The following is a 23,283-nucleotide window of genomic DNA, read 5'->3' as shown; positions in this document are numbered from 1 at the left end:
TTTTAATAAAAGGAGCAGCTAGGTTTATATACCCCACTGATGAGAAGATGGGCGCTGCTAGCTGTACAAAGCCATTTAAATTCACAGAGACAAATACCACTGGCTCCCTAGGTTGCTGAGTGTGACTGAACAGAACAGAGACAGAAAGACAGAGAGAGAGAGGAGAGAGGGTTTATTAGTTGCCTACAGTTGCCTAATAAAGTAGCCTAGAGCTAGCATTTTCCAGACTTTAACAGAAACTTATGGGTCCAATAAGGGCTATAATTTTTGTAACAGTACACCAAACATATTTAGTGACGTCCATCAAGCTTTCAAATGCTGGAAGCTACATTTTATTACAGGATGCATGAAAAATCCCATTTAAACCCCATTTTTAATGACTCAGACGACATCCAAATGTTGAAACCGTTGAAGTATGAGTATTAGCGATTACAATAAACTAAAACAGTATTTATCCCTTTAAACAATTTTGTAGAGAATATGTAGCTGTTTTTATTCAAAGGGACTTGAAAGCTAGCCAGCAATTGCACAACCCAGAGACCTGAAGTCTCAAAAACACCCAAGAAATAATCTTCAAAAATATCTGAAATGTCATAAAAGCACAAACTATTGAGCAACCAACAACTTTAAAATCTTAAATGGTCACCGAGATATGGATTGACACAATGTACCCAGAATCATCTGAGGGAGGAGGTGTTAATATGCCACAACATTAACAAATTGTACCCCGGTGCAAAACTTTTGGCTGGTCAATATAGGTTCATGAAGACAAGTGAAAGCCGTAAAGGGGTCAAGGAACCTCAAACCTTTAAAAACTGATTTAAATATCAGTAGTGTCTGAATTTGCTCCTGCAGCAACTTCAAATGCAAGAAAACTATTAAATAATGTGCATAATGCTATTGTATCTACCAGGTTTATTGCTAAGACAATGCTGATAAAGAATGCAAACCTTCGTTAATTTGATGTGTACTATATATGAGGGGTATCTCGAATACAAAAGCTTATTTTAGACAGACTGTAAGGATGGATAGATCGATCGATAGACAGATATGACTCACCAATTATTATTAGTAAGGCTTGACATTTTGAAATTGCAAAGCATTGTGTTAATTATAAAAAGAACTTCATGTATCAAATAAGTTTGTTTTGTTTATTCAAAAAAAATTGCATACTTTGCTAAACTGAATTTTCATAAGAACAACTCTATCTTCTTGTTGCAATGTATGATATATAAAAAAAGTCAGTGTGGAGATGAGAACGTAGAACTGCAGGACACACTGAATTGGTTTTCTACTGTAGTAGTAATGGTAAAATACTTCACTGCAGTTTTAACTAAACCATTTGCTCTTTTTTTTCACAATCGATGACTTGGGATTTCCGAGAATTTTCTTTTTGTACTGTTCAACAAGACTATCAAACCGATCATCCTCTTTGTTTCTGAAAGTTCTCTTCTTCTTAGGTGCCTGTAAACAACAAAAAAAAAACAATCCAATGAGAAAAAGAAGGATGATCTCCTTACATTAGGAACTAGATATAAATATAAAAACAAAAATACCTTGAATGTGAACAACAAGCAATGCAGCAGGAAAGAGGAAATCTGCCTAATCATTCAATAAACAAATTCCAGTAAAACGGTCTGTTTCAAAGGAAGTCGCTCTGCCATTCCCTGAGGCATTATGTTTTAAACTGCAAATTGAGCCATCCAGTTGCTTCATCAATAACAATCACCACAGCATTCCTTAATTGAACAGCACATAACTGATGTTTTACCCAGAATTGATCACAATACCAACAAAAAGTGGTTTTGAAAACATGTTTACCCTTTGTCAAGTTTGATTTTCCCATTCACTTTAATGCCAAAACATTATGTTGAATTAGTATCCTGTAATAGCAACAAAGGTCCCTCCAGCTAAAGTACAAATTACTGCAATTTACATTCTGTGTGCAAGTTGTGCAGTATGTTTCCCCCAGTATCTATGGCTTAGTAATGACAGTACAATGGCTTTTGGTGTCTTAATATTGTTCAAATAAAAACACAAAACAAAACAGCTATCTTAGTATTTATTTATATGCTTTATAGGGGAAAGTTCACCTGTCATTCATTACATAAACATGCTATTTATTATCAAGATATTTTGTTATGCAAATAAGTAAATGACAGTACTTTAAAAAGCTGCATATCCAGTGCTACAGGCCTTTGAAGCTCTCTCTTTTGGTTGAATTTTTTTTTTTTTTATCTTTTTTTAAATGTAGTAGTCACCAATTAATTTTTACCCCATTTTTTCTCCCAATTTGAAATGCCCAATTGTATTTAGGCTCAGCCCACCGCTACCACCCCTGCGCTGACTCAGGAGTGGTGAAGACGAACACACGCTGTCCTCCGAAGCTTGTGCTGTCCGCTGACCGGTGCTTTTTACTCTGCAGGCCGCCATACAGCCAGCCCAGAGCTACAGCGTCAGAGGACAACACAGCTCTGTGCAGCTTATAGGCAAGCCTGGAGGCGCCCGGCCAGTCTACAGGGGTCGCTGGTGTGCGGTGAGCCGAGGCCACCCTGGCCGACCTAAAGCCCCCCCCCCCCCCCCCAGGCGGCGCACCACCAACTTTAAAATCACCCCCCCCTGGGAGCTCCTGTTCACGGTCAGCAGTGGAATAGCCTGGCCTCGAACTGGCGACGTCCAGGCTATAGAAGGCCTTTACCAGATGCGCCACTTGGAAGCCCCTTTGTTTGAAATATTTACAGTTTTGTCACAGCGAAATAAAGTCTGTGCATTTCAATGCAAGATCTAGAATGTCCTCAATGTTCATGTAAAGCATGTTAAAGAATACAGCTACTGCTTAAATATTATGCCCCATTTTCTATGGGTTAGTTAGATTTTACTCAATTCAAAAACCCTTTTATATTTTTTATGCAACTGTACTTCCTTGGTTATCACCTGGAGTATAAATTCTAATACTAGAAGTTAATGTACCTGTTTGACTGGAAGCATTTGTTGAACACGTTCTTTTCTGCTGGGGTGGTTCTTGGCTTTTGTCGGTTGTGGTAGCTGCGGTTTTCCTTTATCCCTTTTTCTGAAAAGATAAAATACAAATTCAGATGTCAAAATGTGTTGCAGCAAGATAATGAGAGAAAAGTGATTATACAGGACCTGTAATAAGGATATTGTGAGTTGTGAATTCAGTACTTTCTTTGACAGTCCCATGTAGTTTGTATCACAAGAGGTTCTTGATAAAATATGTACAAAATGAAAATACTTTGGATTGGTCACAAACCAAAGACATTCAAATTACTATTTTGTAAAGTAGTCATTTCAATGTCAAATCACTTTTTTTCTGATTTTAAGGAGGACTGATGCAAGTAATTCAGCCAGAGCAAGTGGAACGCTTGTGAGTGTCTAAAGACAAGTCGATGATACTGCTCGGATGATTGGGTCGATGACAGTCACATTGTGTAACATCTACAGAATATATCTTGAGGGGGAAATTAATGGCATGGGTTACCATTTGTTTAGAAGGTATAAATGTCTTGTATGTGTGTGAAATATGAGTACCTAATGTACACAGTGATCAGTCTCCATTTATTGGATGACCTGAATCTCAATGAGCATATATGGGAGGAAACCCTTCTTACTAAGAATGGAATCATATATACAGGGTTATTTGCACAGGGAAAAAGATGATGTTCAAAACTATTATTTTCAAGTAATTACTATTAATCTCTTCATTTAGGTTTGAGAATACCCGACATATAATTTATTAGGAAAATAAGGATATAAATCTGATTTAAGTATTGTGTTAACCAATTAGATTATTTAAAATCGAGGTTAATCTGTCTATTAGTAGACCATGTCAATGACTTAAGTAATAATACAATATGCAAATGACCTACATCAGAACTTAAACAGGATACTAGGGTAGACTGAAATTACTGCATTGGAAAGTTTTGTTTTCCTAAAAGTCCCCTATTACACAATATAATGACCTAAAGAATTTTTTTTTTTTTCCCAAAGAAAGTTCCAGAAAGTTGTCATCAAATATTTATGAGACATAGAAAGTACACTGAAATTATAAACTTAGCATCAGGCCCGTGACTAAAATATTTAGGGTCAATAATTCCAAAGCATTGTGGTAGCGAACAAAAAAAAAAGTTTTGAATAGAAGCTGGTGTTTGTGTGTATGTGCAATCATCACTTGATTTAAAACAGACGATAAACAAAATAATAATAATAATAATAATAATAATAATAATAATAATAATAATAAATAGCACCAATGTTTGAGTATTTTAATTTGTATCATACCATCAATGCTATTTTTTCAGTGCCGATGTGAACAGTGCCAGAAAACAGTGACATCATTGCTATATTAAAATAATTTAGAGATTTGATCTGCTATTATACACCACCACTCACCAAACATTAGCTATTTGTGAGCACTACACTATTATGCCAACTGAAAACCATTTTAAATCTATCTTGTTCGGTCATCTGTCATTCTGAGTTTACATTCAAAATCCCCCACATGGAGGTTACTCTGATGAGATTAAAACTGTAACATTCATGTACTGACGCTGACTAATCCCGGTGCACAAATAGCAATGACTTTGTCAATAACAAATCAGCATTAAAAACAAAAATCCTTATCTGGAATACTGAAGCCAGGCCTTACGATGTGGCCTCCTTTCTTACCTGATTTTAGGCCCTCTGTGTGAGGGAAGGGGAAGGACCTTCTTGCGCTTCTTGCCACTTGGCAGTTCTTCCACCTCCACACCTGGTTTGGTTACGAATCCTGACCAGGATTTGCCCTCCTTGTCCACTCCTGTGTGTGTGAATGCCTCAAGTCGTCTCTCTCCGCTGTTACCATTATCTTGCCTAGGCTTTTTATTTTTATCAGCGATATTGGGGACTTTCTTATCCCCTTCTAAGCCCACCGTGTGCTTCACCTTTTTCTGTATGGATGTAAGAGATAAGGGGTGAATACTCAAAAGGACTTTTTTAAATTTTTTTTTTTTTTTTTAATCTCCCATTCAATATTTTAGTTTTTTAATGATTCGTTTAATGCCAGATGTAATGCCGGCTGGGAAGTTAGAATTGATTGGCAGGTATTTAGGGCCAATTGTTTTCCACTATAATGGAATTTCTGCTGAAGTAAAGCAATTGGCATGCTGGAATGACATGTTTGAAAAAATATTTTATAGAATTTGCTTATCTGACCCTTTTTGACAAAAGCAAACAATAATAAATTAACTGGTCCTTTATTCCAGTATTGCCTGTGCTTTATATTGCATTTTGTTACCCTCTAGTGTCGGCAATAAAAACTACCAACTTGTACCCTGTGTTAATCCGTCATCTTTATCGAATTGTTTGATGCTTGGCATCGGGCCCAAATACAAATAGCAATTTTTAATTATGGTAAAATATGCTTATAGCTTCTTTAAGGAAGTAACCTGCCGATGTAAACATGCTCTCCAGTTATTTTTATTTTAAAAAGTACCTAAAATATGAATGGCAACAGAATAACATTTTCATACCTGGTTTTTCAGTGCTCTCATTTCCTTTATTTTTAACATTCTCTTATCTTCAAGAGAAAACTCCACAATAGGTCTCTGAGGAGAAATGACATTTGGTGATTAAACGTTTAAAAGATTTTAATGTATAGGAATATATAAAACATGTACAAGTGGCAACATCACACCCTATGTCTGAGTTTATTTATTTATTTTTAAAGAGGGAGTAATCATTAGGTTGCCTAAATCTGAATACAGAGTCAATGCAGGACACTGAATTAAAATCAGGTTAAATTTCATGACTTGAGTACCATAAAATCAGACTAAACTGAAAATATAGCTTGACCAAAGAATTAAAACAGACATGTGCAAAATAAATAAGACAGATCAGCCATGCCTATCATGTTTCAATGCAGTTCAACATTGGAAAAAACTAGATAAAATACTACATGGTGTATTCACAATTGCCCCTCTTCAGTCCAAACACACACGACATTAAAAAAAATCTAAGACTTCTTCAATCTATAAGATGAATTGTGTTAGTATTACATATTATACACATACACAATTTATAATTGACCTGTTTTTAATGATAGGAATACTGCATTACCAGAACAGTGCTTGCCAAACCTAACATTCTCTCTTTCTTCTTGTGTTTCACTTCACTGTTTATTAATCATTAATAAACAAATCATTAACTTTGTAAATACAAAGTATGTGGGGATAAATGTAAAAATCTCCCACACACACTTGGATTCTAACTAGTCCACCAGTCAACCCTCTTTATACCGCCAGGTAAAAACCATTGGCAAAAACGGGCAATAAGCAAGGATGGCGTTATAGTGGAGAAAAAAAAACAACTTCTGCACTATGTTTGCAATAAATTCAAAAGTTTTACTTTTTAGTATGAATTATTTCCAAACTATAAACATTAACCTTTCAAAACTACTGTAGTACAGAAGTCCTTTTACAGTAGTTTTACAGTTCTGTAGTCTTTAACACAACATGCAACAAACACAAATTTAGTGTCAAATCAACCAAACAAATGCTTTTTTAAAAACAAAAAAAACATATGATTTCAATGTTTACTGTTCTGGTCATTTGAAATTTAGTCTTCTGAAACTACCCCCCCCCCCCCCCCCCATGAACTATTCAATACTGTATTGATTTTTCACAAAGCAATGTATACTTAATGCCTTAAGTAGCCTACAGCATTGTCATTTAAGTACAGTAGTTCAAGCAGAAATAAAAAACGTATGTACTGTACTTACTATGTACATTCAGACTTGTTGAAACAAAACAAAAAACAAATCTGCTTTTAAACATTTATTAGGCTTAATTTATGCAAAACCTGCACGTAACAAACCTCTTACTGTACCTTTTTTCTGTGTTTTATAAAAAAAGTCACTTATTTTAGACTGTCAAGCCTTTCTGATGAAAGGAATCGACCCGACACCTTTGGTACGTTAATTGCTGTAAGTCTTCAGGATTACAGCCGTCACTCATTTAAAAAAATCTAAACAATGTACCCAAAGCTTCACGAGCCTGCAACAGGGATGTTGGTTGAGACAGATCCACCACAGTCTTCGTCACCATCATTGCCATCCTCTTCAAATGTTTCCCTGCTCGCACGAAAGCCAGGATTTCTTCCTCGGTCATTGCTTCCTCAGTGCTCAATTGACCATCAATGTGTTGAAACTCAGAAAGCGACATCATGCAATCACTTGAGATGTTCAGTGCTGTACCTGCCCTGTTCATTTCTTCCTGGTGCACAGTGTTATGTACTTGCCGTTGTTGTTTCCACAATTTCAGCTTCTGCTTCTGGCATAATCTTCACATGCAAGAAAAAGTTCTTGATTGTTTGGGGACTCACGCTATTCCAAGCAATGTGAAAGAACGGTATTGCATCATTCAACATCAAGGTAAGTTCTCTGTCAACAGCGTCAATCAGGTGACAAATCTGCAGGCGGCGGTAGTGAGACTTAAATGCCTAAATTACACCAGCATCTATTGCAAGCTTCTTTCAACCAGTCTGCAAACAGCACTGCCGTCATCCACGCTTTCTTATTTGAACAGTATGTTGCGCAGATATCCACATTAAAGTTATGAAAGCACCTGGGGTTTTTGGATTTCCCAATAACAAGTGGTTTCAGTTTGTCTGTTCCACCTGAATTTGCACACAGAATAACTGTGATTCTGTCCTTCATTTTATTTGTTCCCTTAGTCAGGTTACTAGTTAACAGTGAATGATCCGGTAACACCCTGTAAAAAAAAGTCCAGTTTCATCCATATTGTAAACGTCACAAGGATCGTACTGTGCAATAACTTCACAGGCTTTGATTCTCCCATCTGAAAACTGTTTGACTAATGCCAGCACTTTCACTGCTAATGAAGTGTTGTGAAATTCCATGTCGAGCTTTAAAATCATCAATTGCGAGTTCATTGTCGAACTCGCTTTTTCTTTTAAAACCCCATCAGTGACTGTGACATTTCATTGGCAGACTGAACTAAACCACATAAACAGGGCTTGTTCTAAATCGGTGTTTTGGAAGGTGTTGCTTTTTTCTTGAAGGTCCATCGAAAGCAAGCCATTTGTTTTTATCCTTTATAATGTCTCCAACTGTCCTTCGTTTAACCGTTATGTCCTACTGCGCCGAGAAAACATTTGCAATGTCTTGCTGACTTGCTTTCTTATTTTCTGACGCATACGTGCAGATTTTTCTCTTTTGCTCTGGTGTAAAATGTACCCGCGATCGAGTGGCCATTTTGTAATATTTTTGCAATGCAGTTTTGTAACTATGCATGTACTGTAGTCATCATGATTATTTCTCTGGCGCTACGAGGTAAACTACAATGCTTTATATGTAAGTGTGCTTGGCTTGGAAAGTTGGCAGACAGCAGGGTGGCAGTATAACAGGTAAAAATAGCACTGTTTTTATAGTTAAACATCTGTTCAGAAATAGCAGCTGGCGGTAAGCATTTTAGAAAAGCCAAAAACGTACTGACCTTCTCTGGCCCAAATATGTTTGGGTTATTGTTCAAGTGTCGTAGAGCTTTGAGGGCGTGCTCATGTTCCGTGAACTCTACGAAGGCATAGCCAAGTGAACGTCCCAAAGCCTTCCCAGTCTGAGAACTCCTGTCACACATCACCCGACACTGAAAACAAACACACGTTTTAATTGTTAGGTATGGGGAGCTTATGCTGTCCTATTCAGACACCCATTCTCCATATTGGGTGTTGAAGGAAAATAACATTCATTGTAGAAATTTAAAGGCACTGGAACAGGTGTCCAAGACTATTATGGAATCTCTACATTACTAAAGAAGCACATGTGAGGATTCTAAATTAGCTATGCACAAAGTAACCAAAGCACATTTTAAAAGTGCAGCTTTCCAACACTTTCCAAGTGTACCCTCACCTACTGCAATCTTTTCCAATACCAGGTATTTCATGTTAAACTGACAATAAACACACCAACAACAAGCAAAGTTTATCCTTATGGGCTTCTCGGGGGTGGGCAGGCACTAAAACCAGCACATTTAACAAATAACCAGCTACAAAAGGTGAACAAATTATCTGAATCAAACAAACATGATGACAGTTTTGTGGAGAGATATAAAAGTAAAACACTACTCCATCTAGTGGTGAATTTGTGCTATTAAAAATAGCATGTATGATACTAATTTACGGGCCCGTGTCCATTTGGTTCTTTATGTCAGCTGTAAACTGACCTCTCAAAAAGATGTTTATGGACCACAAAACTGTGTACCGTCTCAAGCATCCTACATTCCACACACCTGTCCTGAAATACCACAAACCCTACAAAACTTTAGAGCTTTCACTCAGTTCAAAACATAGTGATGGATATAAAGAAATGTAGGACACCCTTCAAGGCAAGATAAAGCACACAATTAAACAGAAACCAATTACATTTTTGAGGGCTGTTATGCTACTGAGATGGACAATGACAATCCACTGCCTTTGCCGTGAGGCACCCTGGAACGATCAACCCCTCCCGTGAGACTAAACATTTCACTGCTCTAGACAAACATGAGGAGAAAAGGTTCTGTGTAACCTTGTCCCATTTTATTTTTATTTTTACTTGGTGAAAAAAAGAAAATAACTTACGCAAAGCAACGAATGTCTTGGCAAAACAATGTTGTTTTTGTAGGACTTGGTTAACATTTCAAATTGAGCTAGCAGCAGTCCACTGTAGTAAACTAGTGTTGTAAATCGAACCCTGACTTGGACATCGATTATCGTGCAAATTCTACCGATCACTATCAATTTAAAATGCTTTTTAAAATACAATTTAAAAAAGAATTCCCTCACAGTAACAGTTTAAAGGGACAATAAGTCCTCTTTTTATAGCATGGTATACAAAACTAATTCAAACAATTCCCGATGTCTCAAGACACGTTTGATAAATACATTGGCATTTAAATATAGAACGCCCCAATTTTCATATTCCTGCTGTCATTAGCCTTTGCCTTGTTTTGTGTAAAATCTGATGAATTTACAGTGTAAACATAACAGTAAATTAAGAAGAAGAAAAAAAACTCCCCAAAGGAGAAAAAAACTACATTAACGCTATGGCCTATTCACATGGAAATAATTCTCTCTTACTTTCTTTTTATTTGCTGATGGAGGTTACAATTTTCTGGCGAATGCAGCAGTATGCCGCAGCTGCAGAGATGCATTTCACTTTTTGCTTTCATATTTCATCAAAACTTTACATGACTTTGCATAGCAACTTAGATTTGCATTATCTTCAGTGAATACAACTATAGCATAATTTTTCCAAACAGTATTTATCATCTACTTTTTCTGGATTTTTGTTTTTCAGCGAAGTTTGTCGTATTTTCCATTTGCATACTGCACACACTGCCTTGTCCTTGCTTAAAAGGTACACCGTCTCGTCCTTTAATTTTCCAGAACTGAAAATGCTCCCAAACATTACTTTTGGTTGCTCCTTTATTTCTCACCAGCTCCTGTTCAGACACCATGATGTAGATTGCCACGTGCCTGACAAGCAGGTTGCGTTCTGGTATTTAACCAGAAACAAAGTTAGAGTATTCGTTTCGCTCAAGACAGGCTGCTGCAATTGGGACTGATTTTAAACAAAATAATATCTATAAAATAAATAAAAGCAGGTTACTCTTGATTTCTACAGCAGACATTCACAGACACATTCTCAGTAACTTTTAGAAGCAAAAACACAAATTGCATTCTTGACAGTAAGTTAATATATACAAGACAAGTTTTTAATTTCATGGAATATTCGATTTCAGTAAAATATTATCGATTTGTTATCATGGGGTCCCAATCAATAGATAATTGATGTCCATCAGCAACTTGGATAGCTTAACACATTTGTTTTTAATCGTACACCGTACACAATCCACAACTAAAAGTATAAGTTAGCCAAACAATTTCCATAACCAGTTTCCTATTCAATTGCTAAAGCAGTATATTAGCAAAATGATGTTCTGCATCAAGCTTATGAAGTCAAGAAAGACAAAGGCAATGCATAATAGGAATATTCTTCCTGCCCTCAAGTAGCATTTTATTACAATGCCTTTACTGCAAACACGGTTAGCCTTCTTTTACATTTAAAAAACTATTTTTAAAACTGTATACTTGAGGCTAAAACACATAGGGTCCTCATTTATAACAGGACATCAGAATGCTGACATACGTGTGTAGCCTTGCAAGCAAGATAGTTTCTCTCACCTCATTTATCCGCACACCCTTGCCCCCCCCAGCTGCCTTTAGACACAGTGTCCTTAACTGTTTGTTATCCATGGACTTGGGTATGTTGTGAACACACAGCCTTGTTTTCGAGACAAAAATATTGACATCCTTCAACTTCTGTCGTTTGAGTTCTTCAAACTAAAAAGAAACAATTGTAAAGATGAGTTAAAATAAAGCAATTCTTTGCAAGCACATTCCTGCCATGGTATAAATATAAAATTAGATCCATCAGTCATCATACTCTCAAATTAGATAAGCAATTTTCTAGATAAAAATGTGTACAGCATGTAAGGATAGACCATAGACATCTGTGAATACTTTATCCCCAGATTCTAACACTCAGGAAATGAAGACAAATCTATGTCTACCTGACAAGAAGCTTGCAAGTCTCGCTTTTAGTATTATCCATTGCTGAATGATGACACTGCTTAGACATTTATAACACAATCATCTGTGGGTAAAGTGGGTATTTTGCAATTGCCTATGTGTGAAACTCCCAACTTTTACCTGAAATTATTTACAGTGATTTCTGAATTATTGTCTGGATGAAGACCTCAAATAACCCAACCCTGTATACAGTCCTAGTTCCAAGTGCTTACACGTGTTCTCTTGGCAAGGTCAGCTGCATTCAGTTCTTCAGCTGCTTTGGTTCCTGCACGGATAACTGTAAATTAAATATTCAAATCATTTTATACACAGACACACTTTCTGAAAACAAATCTGCATGCCGACTCATATAGGAATTTAACATAGTTCCGGTAATTTAAGGGATGCATTGACTTGAGAGGTTCTTTCACATTAACTTTCACTTCTTACAAATTTCTTTCAACATTCAAAAGGTGTATTAATTTTGCCGTGGGGAGGGTGGCTCTATTTGTGGATGTCTGAGTGAATCAAGGAACACTGCAGCAAATAATCTGCCTCATATAGAGACCTTGTTTTTTCCAAAAATTGAAGGTTATATCTTAAAGATTTAATATTTCCAGGTTCCTAAGTGAATTGAATTACAAAGTAGCTTTAAGATTGTTGTAGAAATGACTATTTAAACTTCTACTCAACTAGGAATTCTAGATATTTTACTAGATATTTCACTGATGCTTGCCAGCTGTGTAGGGAACAAAGATTTTTCTATTTTACCTTTGTCAATGTATTCTTTTACAGCTTTTAAAAGCAGATAATGTAAATAATAATGTAAATCAAATTTGACACTTACAGCCCTCTCTTGCCAGGTATAGGTTCCGTGTTCCTGTGGGCTTCAGCACCTTCTTATCCTTCAGCTTCATAGCATCCACCCGACTGACTGCCAAGACAACGTTCAACGTCCTGCCATCTACTTTCAGACCTCCGTTCTATTAATTATTTAATTACACAGTTACAATGATGCGGGTTGCATTTAGGCACACATGTACATACATAAGCATTTCCAATTGAATAATTGACTACAATGGCAGGCGCCTCCACTATTGTATATCCCTTTTGCCAGGGTTGTGCTGTGCAATGCAGTTATTCTGTTGCTGGATTTCAATTAAAACGTGATTTCACTGAGACCAATTATGGATCCTATATATAAAAATGATACTTCCAAAAATGTGCAAAAATATGCACATTCTTCAACCAAATGATTAAATCAATGCACTAAATTGACGTTGGATGCAAAGAATTTCAAACAGCACAATATAACCGACCAAACCTATCTGCAGACACAAAAGCGCAAACCTTAGTTCCAATATCTTTAGTATGAACCTCATAGCGACATATTGCCTATGACAATGTTTGTTTTACGTATCTCCTTACCTCAGATTCATTCTGAGCTTCAGCAATACACTTTTCTGTAGCTTCTTTTGTCTTAAACTGGGCAAAGGCACAACCTGTCAAAAAATAAGGTATAGGGTTAAACCCAACATCAGAACCTATAACAGTTAGTCCAATATTTGGAACACTTCACAGAACTTAGAATGAACAGCTCCATAGTCCATATGGAGGCTAGCAGTATTTAGGGGATACTGCTTTTGTATTTAGGGGATTTTACAAGGTTTTCTAAAATTAAGAAATTGTATCTGTTAGGAAGGGCTGTCCCCTTCCACAGAGAATAATGTAAAATATCATTGAATAAATGTAACAATTAAAATGTTGAACTTTAACCTTTTTTTTTTATCCTATTCCACATTTTTTTGGATTTATTCCATGACATTAAAGCCACATCATAGTAGGAAAGGTCTGCAATAACCTCTCTGAACATTTGCTCCCTAAATTATTTACACTGGCTCATCATATGCACTAGCTTAATTAATGTTGACACTTACTACTCCCTTGGAGTAAGAAAGACAAATTCAAAATATCCTGCACAGGACAAAAAAGCTACCCAGCTTTAATGGCTGGTATGTTTACAGAATGTTAAGAGTTCTCTCCAGGGTCTCATATGTTACAGAAGGGCTAAGGACAACACAGAGAATTATCACCACATTGTGTAAATGTATATAACTTTAAACTTAAACCTTTGCGGTCCATTGTCGCACTGGGTCCGACATTGCAATTATTCCTCTCAGGTCCTTTGTCGGACTGGGTCTGACATCATTATAGAAATGCAAAAAAAGGGTTTCTAGTCGTTTTTTCTCCGGAAAAAGCCGAGAAAACCATTCAATTGCCGAGTGGGAGCGACAGGAGCCGAGACAAGTCGAAAAAAAAAAAGCGTATCTCATGACTAGTCATACATGGCCCTGGTATCAGATGACAAGCTGGCTGCCTGTGAATCAGCGCACAGAGAACACGGACATTTGCAGAGCTTTTTTGAGATGTTATGGTAATAAAATAATGACTTGGATTGCATTATTGAAGAGTTTGGTGATAAAACGAGTGATCAGGAGATGATTGATCGGTATGTACGACTATTAATTTTATTATTATTTATTTCTTACATAGGTGAAAGCTATAGCGAACGAAAGGGTGGGGCGGGGCTGGAGATGCCTAGTGAGTGCTTTGTTGATATGCAGGGCCATTTAAACCCGTTTGACTGTGGAAAAAAATACTTTTAAACAGCGCGTCTAAAATTAACTGCGCGTGTGAAAATTAATTAGACCTGACGTGCCTGACGCGCAATTAATAAATGGACTGCAAAGGGTTAAACTGCAGTTCTAAACATCATACTCCTTGCCCATTAATGATCAAAACCAATGCCAACATATTAAATTACTAACTACTCCAGTAAGTTAATGCAAAAGGGGGTGACGTTATTAAAGTACATTCTTGTGAAATCATTGGTTATTTTGTTATTTTCAAATGTCATTAAACTCACCAGCTGTTGAATTAATGAATGAGCAACATCATTCTTAAATTAAAGTAAGCTATTGTTCTAATGAGCAGTGATGGACAATGATGTGTGGTAAAGAATCCGACTGTGTAAATTAATTCAGAAACAAGCCACAGAGACTGATCAATTTAATTACATTATTGAATTAAAAACAATCTTCTCTATTGTTAATCCTATCTCCCTAAAAACATGGTTTACAATAAATCAACGTACCACTTATTTTATTGCTATAGAAACTGACCTTTGGAGTGCTCAGTATCTGGATGAAGCACAATACGGACATATTTAAGTTCTCCAAACTTCAGAAGAACCTCCTCTAACCCATCCTCTTCTGTGTCAAAAGACAGGTTCCTAGAACAATCAGTAATAGTTTAATTTATTTATACAGGTCAACTTATTTCCAAAGGGTCCTTACTGCATGCTGAGGCATATAAAGTGAAGCTTTTTCAAGGGGAGAGCCGAGACAATATCCTCTGGGCAAAATCGATACCCCGTGTTCCTCTTTGACAACTGCCATAAATCGTATTTTCTGCTAAGTAGATGTTATCCAGAAAACGTCTGCACTCACAGCATGCCACACAATATGAGCAATGCACAATCTTTGCTGCTGGGGACAGCTTTAAAAATCTAAACTCTCAGAATTAGGTTTGAAAACAGTTTATTCCATAAAATGCGTTTTGCTACTGTCTATTGCAATTTGACCTGGAGACATATTTTATTTTAAAATTAATAAACAATTCTATTCAATATGTTGTTTAAAGCAGCGTTAAGGCTGAGAGAACATTCATCTAACACTGGGCTCTGTTAATGGTGTGTGTCACTGGTGTAAAACCAAAGAATTGTTGAGGCGTATTGATCATTTAAAAAGGGGAGTAAATTAAGAAATCCTTACTGGTGGTGCAATAAAATCCACCTCCATGAAGATCCCCCAAGTAAAACACATAAGATACATTTTATTAATAATTCATTTTTTAACACTGGGAAGAAACTGTTCAATACAATGATGTTGCTCACCTGATAAAGACAGTTTTCCCTTCATTAACATCCTCAGGAGGGGCTTTCTTATTCTTTGCTGTTTTTTTACCTAGAAAGGATCAAACAACAGAGCTCATTATAACACGAAGGAGTGTTAGTACTATTCCTTTTGATTTATGGGTTATACAAACTAAACTTTTTTTTCAACTTCACCTTTACCTTTATCATCATCATCATCATCATCATCATCTTCATCATCATCTTCAGAACCAAGCTCGCTCAGATCAGACTCCTCCTCCTGATCAGAGCCAGCACCTCCAGCCTCTTCATCACTCTCCTCCTCATCAGATGCAATCGCACCCTTAGAACTCTCAGGATCATTCCCAGAATCTTCAGCTTTCCCCTCACTGGCCAACTGAGCAGGTTTTTTTTCAGCCCTGAAACACAAAGTAAAAAGCCTATTGGAAAAGAATCACTCTCTAAAACTCAACCTCACACATACGTGCCAGTCTCTAAGGCCAGGCATGTAGGAAACATCATCATTAATGAGCTCAGCGTGAGGGATGAGGTTGGAACTTGCTTCCTGCTTTATCTCAAACTCAAAGATCATTATATCTACCAATACAATACCACCTTTCACTGGATGTAATATGTCGAACACCATTCATTTTTGCTAGTGTGAATGACCAACTACTCAAACGTTGGAAAATATTCTCTATATGCTAATGATTTACCTTCAAAATGCATTTCTGTAATTCTTTACAGATAACCGAGGGAAAAAAAGGTTGCCTGATCCTCTCAAAATGATGTCTATTTAATGATCTCTAGTCCTCAATGTACACAAAACAGAAAGAGATGCAATTGTTGCATTACAGAAGTTAGAAAGAAGCAAACAAACACACAGTGTGCAACTTACTTTATTTTCTTGTTAGAGGGTGTGTCAACTGGCTTTTTTACCTCTTCCTCCTCTTCACCATCACTTTCATTATTGCTGTCAGAATCCTTATTTTCTTTCTTCTGACCTCCTAACAAAATACATGAAATACCTAAACAAACTAACAAAAAACAGCCCCATCCCCCTTTCTGCTACCATAAGAATAATGAGAGCATCTTTAGAAATTATGTAGTACAGTCGCCACTGCTTAGAACTGGTGTGTTTGGTTACATGAATCGCCCGTGGTAATTGATGGACGGTATAAACACAATAACCTGACGTTCAAAATGTCCCCCAGTCACCGGTACAGTAAACAAAACAAACACGTGTGTATGTGGTTAAAAATCTTTAAGACACACACTACACTGAAAAAAATGGTTTTATTAAAACCTATGAATGTAATAAAAGGTAATGCAAGTGCAGAAACGTACAGTACTGGTAGGCTACATTACTGCAGATTGTATGGACGGCAAACTGTCAGCGTTTTCTAAAACATCCCAATTCGGCTCTATATCCGGATGCTGCTCCACAGCACGCCGCAGTGTTACAAGCACAGCACGCACGCTTACATCATCGGGGTCTGTTTCAGGCAGAGCATCCTGGTCGCTAAAGTGACACAGCTGAGAATTCTTCCCCCATCATCCCCTCTGGTGTAGTCAGAGTTTCAGTTGTATTTTCGTCAGCACTCTCCTCCTCAACTACAGAAAACCCAGTTTCTTTGAAGCAAAGTTGCATTGTTTGCCGAGTGACAGAGTTCCAAGCATGCTTTAGCAAGCACACAGCATCTAACAGACATTTTACTGACACTGAATTTTCGTGCTGATGCTCATCTCTTTTCTCTTTCCAGCCATGCTTGCTTGCTGTTGCAGTCAGTGCTGTTTTTTCAAACTGTAAACCCAACACTGCATACAGGGATTAAATAGCCAAGGCACAGTAAAGAGGTAATAGCTTAGTAACGAGGTGCAAACAGCTGATTGATCGATCTATCAAGATCTTACTACAGTAAGTGCTGTCTTTTGTATTTAAATCTATGTGAATGGCACATAACGATATCCAAACAGCCGAGTTTGCCCAAAATATACGGCATGCTTAACATGGTATAACGACGCCCTTATTATTGAAATCAATAGGAATGACAAATGGCAAACACTATTTGTCCGATATAAATGGCTGCCTGCAATAACACTGAATGGTGTAAGTGGTAGATACTGTACTATGATAAACTGTAGACTACTGCCTGGTGCTACAGGCTTCGGCAGCCCACAGCTAGTTACCGAAATCAAAAGAACGTTTCAGGGCTTTTTCCCCCCGAACCTGTCCAGCCTCTGAAACTCTTGCCATGTGTCAGAGGACACTGGGGGACTGTTGTATCATATTGTTTTGTTTTAAAGAAACTAGCAGTAACAAATACATTTAACTATAGGCTCATTACAAATAAAAAGGAATCTGGTTATGAAGGAGGGCACAGCCAAACAATTGTGATTATCATGAATGAAAAAAAAAAATAATCAATGCAACTTTAGACTTTCTTGTGTGCCGAAGCAGGATGAACATTGTTCAATTTAACAAAGTTCTCTGCTTTCGGTGAATACAATAAAGCTTAACCCTTTCAGGACCAAGCATTTTTCAGTGGGATGCTCCCCCGTGACGTTTTTTGGCTGTAGTTGACTCTATGTTGACGTTTATTCTCAGGGTAAGCAATAAATGGACACTATTCTCGATTTACTTTCTCAAAATAAATATTTATAAATAAAATAGTTATGAATTTAATTATCATCCGTAATAAGCAAAAAAGATACTATTGTAACGTATGTGAGGTCTGTGAAGTGCAGGAACGCTTGGAGTAGGAGGGGCTGTGTTTCACATTGGTTGAACAGCCTATAGGCGACAGGCATGGACCACAGCAGCTGCTCGTGATTGGCCATGGAGTGGGACAAGGCGGGACTAACTGGGGCTAAAGACCAGTGACAGGGGGAGTGTTTGTTATTGTGAAGCAGAGAGAGAAGTGAATAAACAGAGACAGCATAATTCCACCATGAGATTCCTTTAAAAAATTAATTAGTTTTAGCGGCGTAGTTCGTGGCCCACAGCGACCTGTTAATAGTTCGTTAACAATTGGCAAATCGTCTTTGATAATTTATTGGTATAATAAGATCGAGTTTGGCTCTGAATCGACTGAAGGCTCATTCTTATAAACGTTAAGGATTTTTGTTACAATATACACACACTGTCAACATCCCGGTCTGTACGCATGGGATGCCACCTCCACAGTGAAGTCAACTCTTTTGTCGTAAGAAACGAGCACTGTGTAACTGTCTCTGAAACGAAAATCGTTTTGTTTCTGCTTTTCTCTCTGCTGTAAACTGTCTCCACCCTTTAGAAACTAAATGTCCCTCTCAGTGACGCCACACAAAAAAAACTTGCAGGAAGTGAACGTCAGTCCCTCCCCTATGCAATGATATGTGTTTCAAGCCTGTACTGCAAAGTACGACGGCCGTGTAAGTCATTAAAACAGAGTGCTTAAATTCTGAAGGTAATTTTTCTGAATGTCAAACTTACCTGAGGTGGAAGAAGTCTGTGTAGTTACGAACTTATCCTTGGGTATTGCCCAATCCACAGCTACTTGTCTGCCTGTAATGCATCAGTTTCAAAATGTATACTAGATATGACATTTAGAAAATGATATTCCTATGTAATAAACAAGTAGGTTTTCAAAAGTCACTTTCAGCAAGCAAGCTATACGTGTGTTATTGGTCAATGGCTTTAACATTCCAGATATAGGAACAGTTGTTCAGGCTACTCCTGACCCAACTTCTCTAACAATATTCAATGTACAGGGTGATTCATAATCAATGCACCACAGGTAGACTGAAAATGAGATGAAAACCTGTTAAGGTTAGTTAAAACTGTTTATAATTAAACAAAATGAATGCATGCACAGCGCGATGAAGGTTAAACTACGATAGTGGATCTTTAAAAAAAAAAGACTAACCAATAACAATGATTATAAGTACAGTACACATTATGTCCTAATTTCATCTCCCACACAAGTGCATAACTTCTTTCACGAGGCCTTAGTGGTAATTATCCTAATTGCCCTAAAGGTGGTACTAAAATGTCACTAGGCAGTTACACGTTTTCTGTGCTGCATAATCCTGTAGATATATGCACAAAACGTCAGTCTCCAGCAGATGCACTCATCTTTGAAATACATTTTCTTTCTTTTTTTATTTTAACACAGCCCTGCTTACCTTTTATCTCTTTCAAATTCATAGCGCTCAGTGCTTTCCCAGCTTCCAGGACATTCTTAAACTGGATAAAAGCAAACCCCCTCATTTTTCCATCTGCAAAAGAACAATGATATTGTCTAGATAGTGTTATGACCATGGAGGTGTTGGTGTGTAAGAAAGCTTTCACCCCAGAAGAATGCAGTTATTGTACAGCAATCCTCTTACCTCATAACTAAACTGGAATGTGATCAACAAGCAAAGTTAGAAAACAGAGTCCATGTGCTGTCAATTATTTCTTATACCCTAAATAGTATTACCTTTTCATACTTTTTACCTCGTCCTCTTACCTTTTTTTTTTTTTTTTTTTTTTAACAATCATTGAGTGTTTCTGTTGCAATTACTCAAATATTGAATTTAGTCAATGTTTTGGTATACTGTGTTTACCAAATTGTAATGCAGGCTATATATCTGTACCTCTTCAATGATGGTGCTTGTTATTGCATCTTCATATTCACTTGGTGATCTAGATTGTGTTACATATGTCTATAATGAAAAACAATCTGGTATCTAAAGCTGCTTCTGAACTGATGTAAAGTACCTTAACACACATCATACATGTATTTAAGCACATTGCAATAATTGCCATTCAGAATGATTGTACATATTACGAAGTGACAACAGTTTAACAAAAAACATTGAATTAAATCTGATGAGGTCTAGTACTTAAAACAAATGCACACATACACTAAAAAAAAAAAATCAGTAAAGTCAATTTTCTAAATGGGGTGTAGCAGTGGTGAATAAGCATTCCTAATGCTTACAAAACAGTCACTCGGAACTGTTGGTAGCCCTAGTGTCATATTTTCATAAGAACCAGTTTGAGGATTGTTTGGCAGTAGAAAAACACAAACAAAATAAATAAATAAAAATAACAAAGCTGAAGTTAAATCTTCTTTGCCATGCAGCCCCCCCCCCCCCCCCCCATTACCTTCTTTCAATGGGATTTGCACTTCTAGGACAGCTCCATATTTAGAAAACTCCTGCTTCAGATCATCTTCAGAACACTGCAGGGGAGATGCACATCATGGATTAAATGTTTCTCCTTTGGAGAAATCTAACGAATTTTGAAGCATCCCGAGTTGTGTTTTCCTCTTACCTTGAAACTCAAATTCCTGATTATTAATCTAGCTTTCCTTTTAGATTTCTTCATTGTTTTGGGTGTCTGCTCTTTTGGAGCAGATTTCTGGGGTTCTACAAAAACAAATAAGTACAGTATGTGTTAACAGTGGGGGGAAAAAAAACCTTATAATACTAGCCAACAAATCTAAATTAAATCCCTGAGCCTTATTTACAAATCTTTAACTTACTTTAATTATTTTAATTACTGAAATACAGCTGTTAGTTTTTTTTGGACTTCCAGGAAAATATAACAAGTCTCATTTAATTAATCTACTTTAAAAACATTGTTTAAATAACCTGAGTTTAAAGCATTATATATAAGCTTGCATTCAAACACCAACATACCTCCCTTCTTTTTGTCATGTTGTTTCTTCTTGGCAACTGTCAATGTAATTTTTTGGCCATTGTAGTCTTTGACCACTTTCAGCGCCTTCTGGGTATCCTCAAGCATGGAAAATGTAACATACCCAAATCCACGGCATGTCTCACTGCCTGAATGAAAAAACAGCACAGGGAAAGATGTTATTTTGAAGCACTCGTACTGAGAGAAAATATTAAGCTAGCATTGTGCTATCCTTTGCCTAACAACAACAACAAAAAGAAACTACGAATGTCAGTTTTTGGTTTACACACCTATTATGTATTGGATATAAACTAACTCCACGACCGACAAGGCCTGCTTTCTTAAAGTGAACAGAAGGCTAAACTACAAAGACTGTTTTAAAACACAGCAATTAAATGCATTTTAGCAAAGTAACTGGGATAACTGTTGAATACAGAAACCACAAGCCACACGTTCTCGAGATTGTTTGCATGTTAATAAAATATTATATAAAATGTAACATTCAATCTGTACCGATAGTCTTACTATTAGTCATTTGTAAAACCTTTAGCTTTACTCCACGTTCAAGGGTTTCCTACAAATTGTGTGTTTGCAACATCGTGTTCCCTGGTTGTACATTTAAAATAAATATAATAAATAATTAAATGCAATATGCTCTCCCTTACCTTTCTCCTTTACCACAAAACCATGTTTTACTGGTCCGACTTCACTGAAAATCTCCACCAGCCGATCACTGCTAGCTGTAGTCGGCAAATTGCGAATGAATAAGGTGCTGGACATTTTTAATTTCTAGTTTCTAGTTTCTAATATGTAGCTAGATTTAAAAAAAATTACAAAACTAGTACATAGTGAAGCATAAATCTAAACTATATGAACAAGTGTAACAACAGTTATTTATACAATATATAAAGCAGTTGTACGTGTTGTTTACTCGATGCAGGTCCAGCAGCACCTAACCCTAAAACATCCCCATGGAATTGTCTTAGTCTTAGGCAAGTGAAAATAAAATAAAATTAATATTTTTTTTTCAAATAAAAATAAATAACTAAACCGTGTTCTGTAGGAATTTAAATCTTATGGTACATGAACCATCCTGCGTGTTAGCACATGGACGCTGCCATTTTTTAAATAAAACCGGAAGTTACTAGAAAATACCCCCGATTTAAAGCAACATGGATGTGGAACTTTTGTTCCGAGGTAAAAGCAACGATTTACTATCCTTAGTTGTACGGCATAGGCGGCGCGTGTATGAAGGATAATTTGTGCCAAAATTAATTAATAAATAAATAAATAAATAAATAAATAAATTCGAAATAAATAAATAAATAAATATAAAACGAAAATACATAAATAAGTATAAACTTTAAATATATTTAATCATTTATCTATTTATTATTTATTTTGTTATTTATTTACGTATTTATTTCGTATTTGCCTATTTCAGCAAATTAGATGTTGTCTAAATTGCTATTTCAGGTTTTTCACTCCATCTTATTTGTGTGATTCTGTATGACACATGCATCCACAATGTTTAGAATTCACATCCTAGCCTTTTATTTAATATAATATGCCTGTATTTAATGTATTTACATTGTTTTTACTGTTTGTATTTAATGTACTATGCCCTGTATTTCACTGTATTATCCCTCCCTGGAAATTAAGTCCAGGCTCAAGACACATCTTTATAACCTAGCCTTTTAATTTCCACTTTTTAAGCTTAGTTGTATTTGTATTTTATTCTAATTTCTATTGTATTTCTAAAATTATACTGCTCTGTTTTTAACTCTCTGTAAAGCGCTTTGAACCATTGTGTATGAAAGCAGCACTCTCTGTCTACAGTGTGTGTGTGTGTGTGTGTGTGTGTGTGTGTGTGTGTGTATATATATATATATATATATATATATATATATATATATATATATATATATATATATATATATATAAACATCAAGCAGTTCAGGCACCCCTCTCCTGCCTGTCCAAAACTGACTGCAGGGCAGTCCTAGCCAGGTGCTTTTCTAGCATGTGGTTGAGTCAATTGCTCATTAATAAAACC

At 36.5% G+C, this 23,283-nt stretch overlaps 1 protein-coding gene across 3 annotated transcripts; it reads right to left on the bottom strand.

Annotated features, from left to right (window-relative positions):
- Positions 1-1,137: 1,137 nt before the first annotated feature.
- Positions 1,138-22,429, bottom strand: rbm28 (RNA binding motif protein 28). 3 transcript variants are annotated; one of them, XM_058985856.1, is made up of 19 exons: positions 21,893-22,429; positions 21,230-21,376; positions 20,862-20,956; positions 20,694-20,769; positions 19,727-19,819; positions 19,035-19,106; positions 16,458-16,563; positions 15,755-15,978; positions 15,581-15,650; positions 14,808-14,917; positions 13,054-13,127; positions 12,473-12,608; positions 11,859-11,923; positions 11,239-11,397; positions 8,511-8,660; positions 5,529-5,603; positions 4,687-4,946; positions 2,971-3,070; positions 1,138-1,464 (listed from the first exon to the last, which is right to left on the bottom strand). In XM_058985856.1, the coding sequence occupies exons 1-19, from the start codon at positions 22,005-22,007 to the stop codon at positions 1,330-1,332; spliced, it is 2,262 nt and encodes a 753-aa protein (XP_058841839.1). In that variant the 5' UTR covers positions 22,008-22,429; the 3' UTR covers positions 1,138-1,329. The 3 variants fall into 3 exon arrangements, with proteins under 3 accessions (XP_058841839.1, XP_058841838.1, XP_033889232.2); XM_058985855.1 differs by having other exon boundaries at positions 16,458-16,566; positions 21,893-22,428; XM_034033341.3 differs by having other exon boundaries at positions 15,761-15,978; positions 16,458-16,566; positions 21,893-22,427.
- Between the last annotated feature and the right edge of the window lie 854 nt (positions 22,430-23,283).

The sequence above is a fragment of the Acipenser ruthenus genome, chromosome 14, assembly GCF_902713425.1.
Source record: "Acipenser ruthenus chromosome 14, fAciRut3.2 maternal haplotype, whole genome shotgun sequence".
NCBI classification, from domain to species: domain Eukaryota; kingdom Metazoa; phylum Chordata; class Actinopteri; order Acipenseriformes; family Acipenseridae; genus Acipenser; species Acipenser ruthenus.
The sequence above is the reverse complement of the archived record's forward strand: the minus strand, read 5'-3'. Positions and strand labels throughout refer to the sequence as shown.

What these genes read in the sequence shown, in the direction of transcription:
- rbm28 (XM_058985855.1), bottom strand. Translation starts at nt 22,007, where the DNA reads ATGTCCAGCACCTTATTCATTCGCAATTTGCCGACTACAGCTAGCAGT. An exon ending in GAATTTGAAAGAGATAAAAG is followed by an intron (nt 19,107 to 19,726) that starts GTAAGCAGGGCT and finishes GATGCATTACAG; the next exon opens with GCAGACAAGTAGCTGTGGAT. An exon ending in AGATACTGAGCACTCCAAAG is followed by an intron (nt 13,128 to 14,807) that starts GTCAGTTTCTAT and finishes ATTTTTTGACAG; the next exon opens with GTTGTGCCTTTGCCCAGTTT.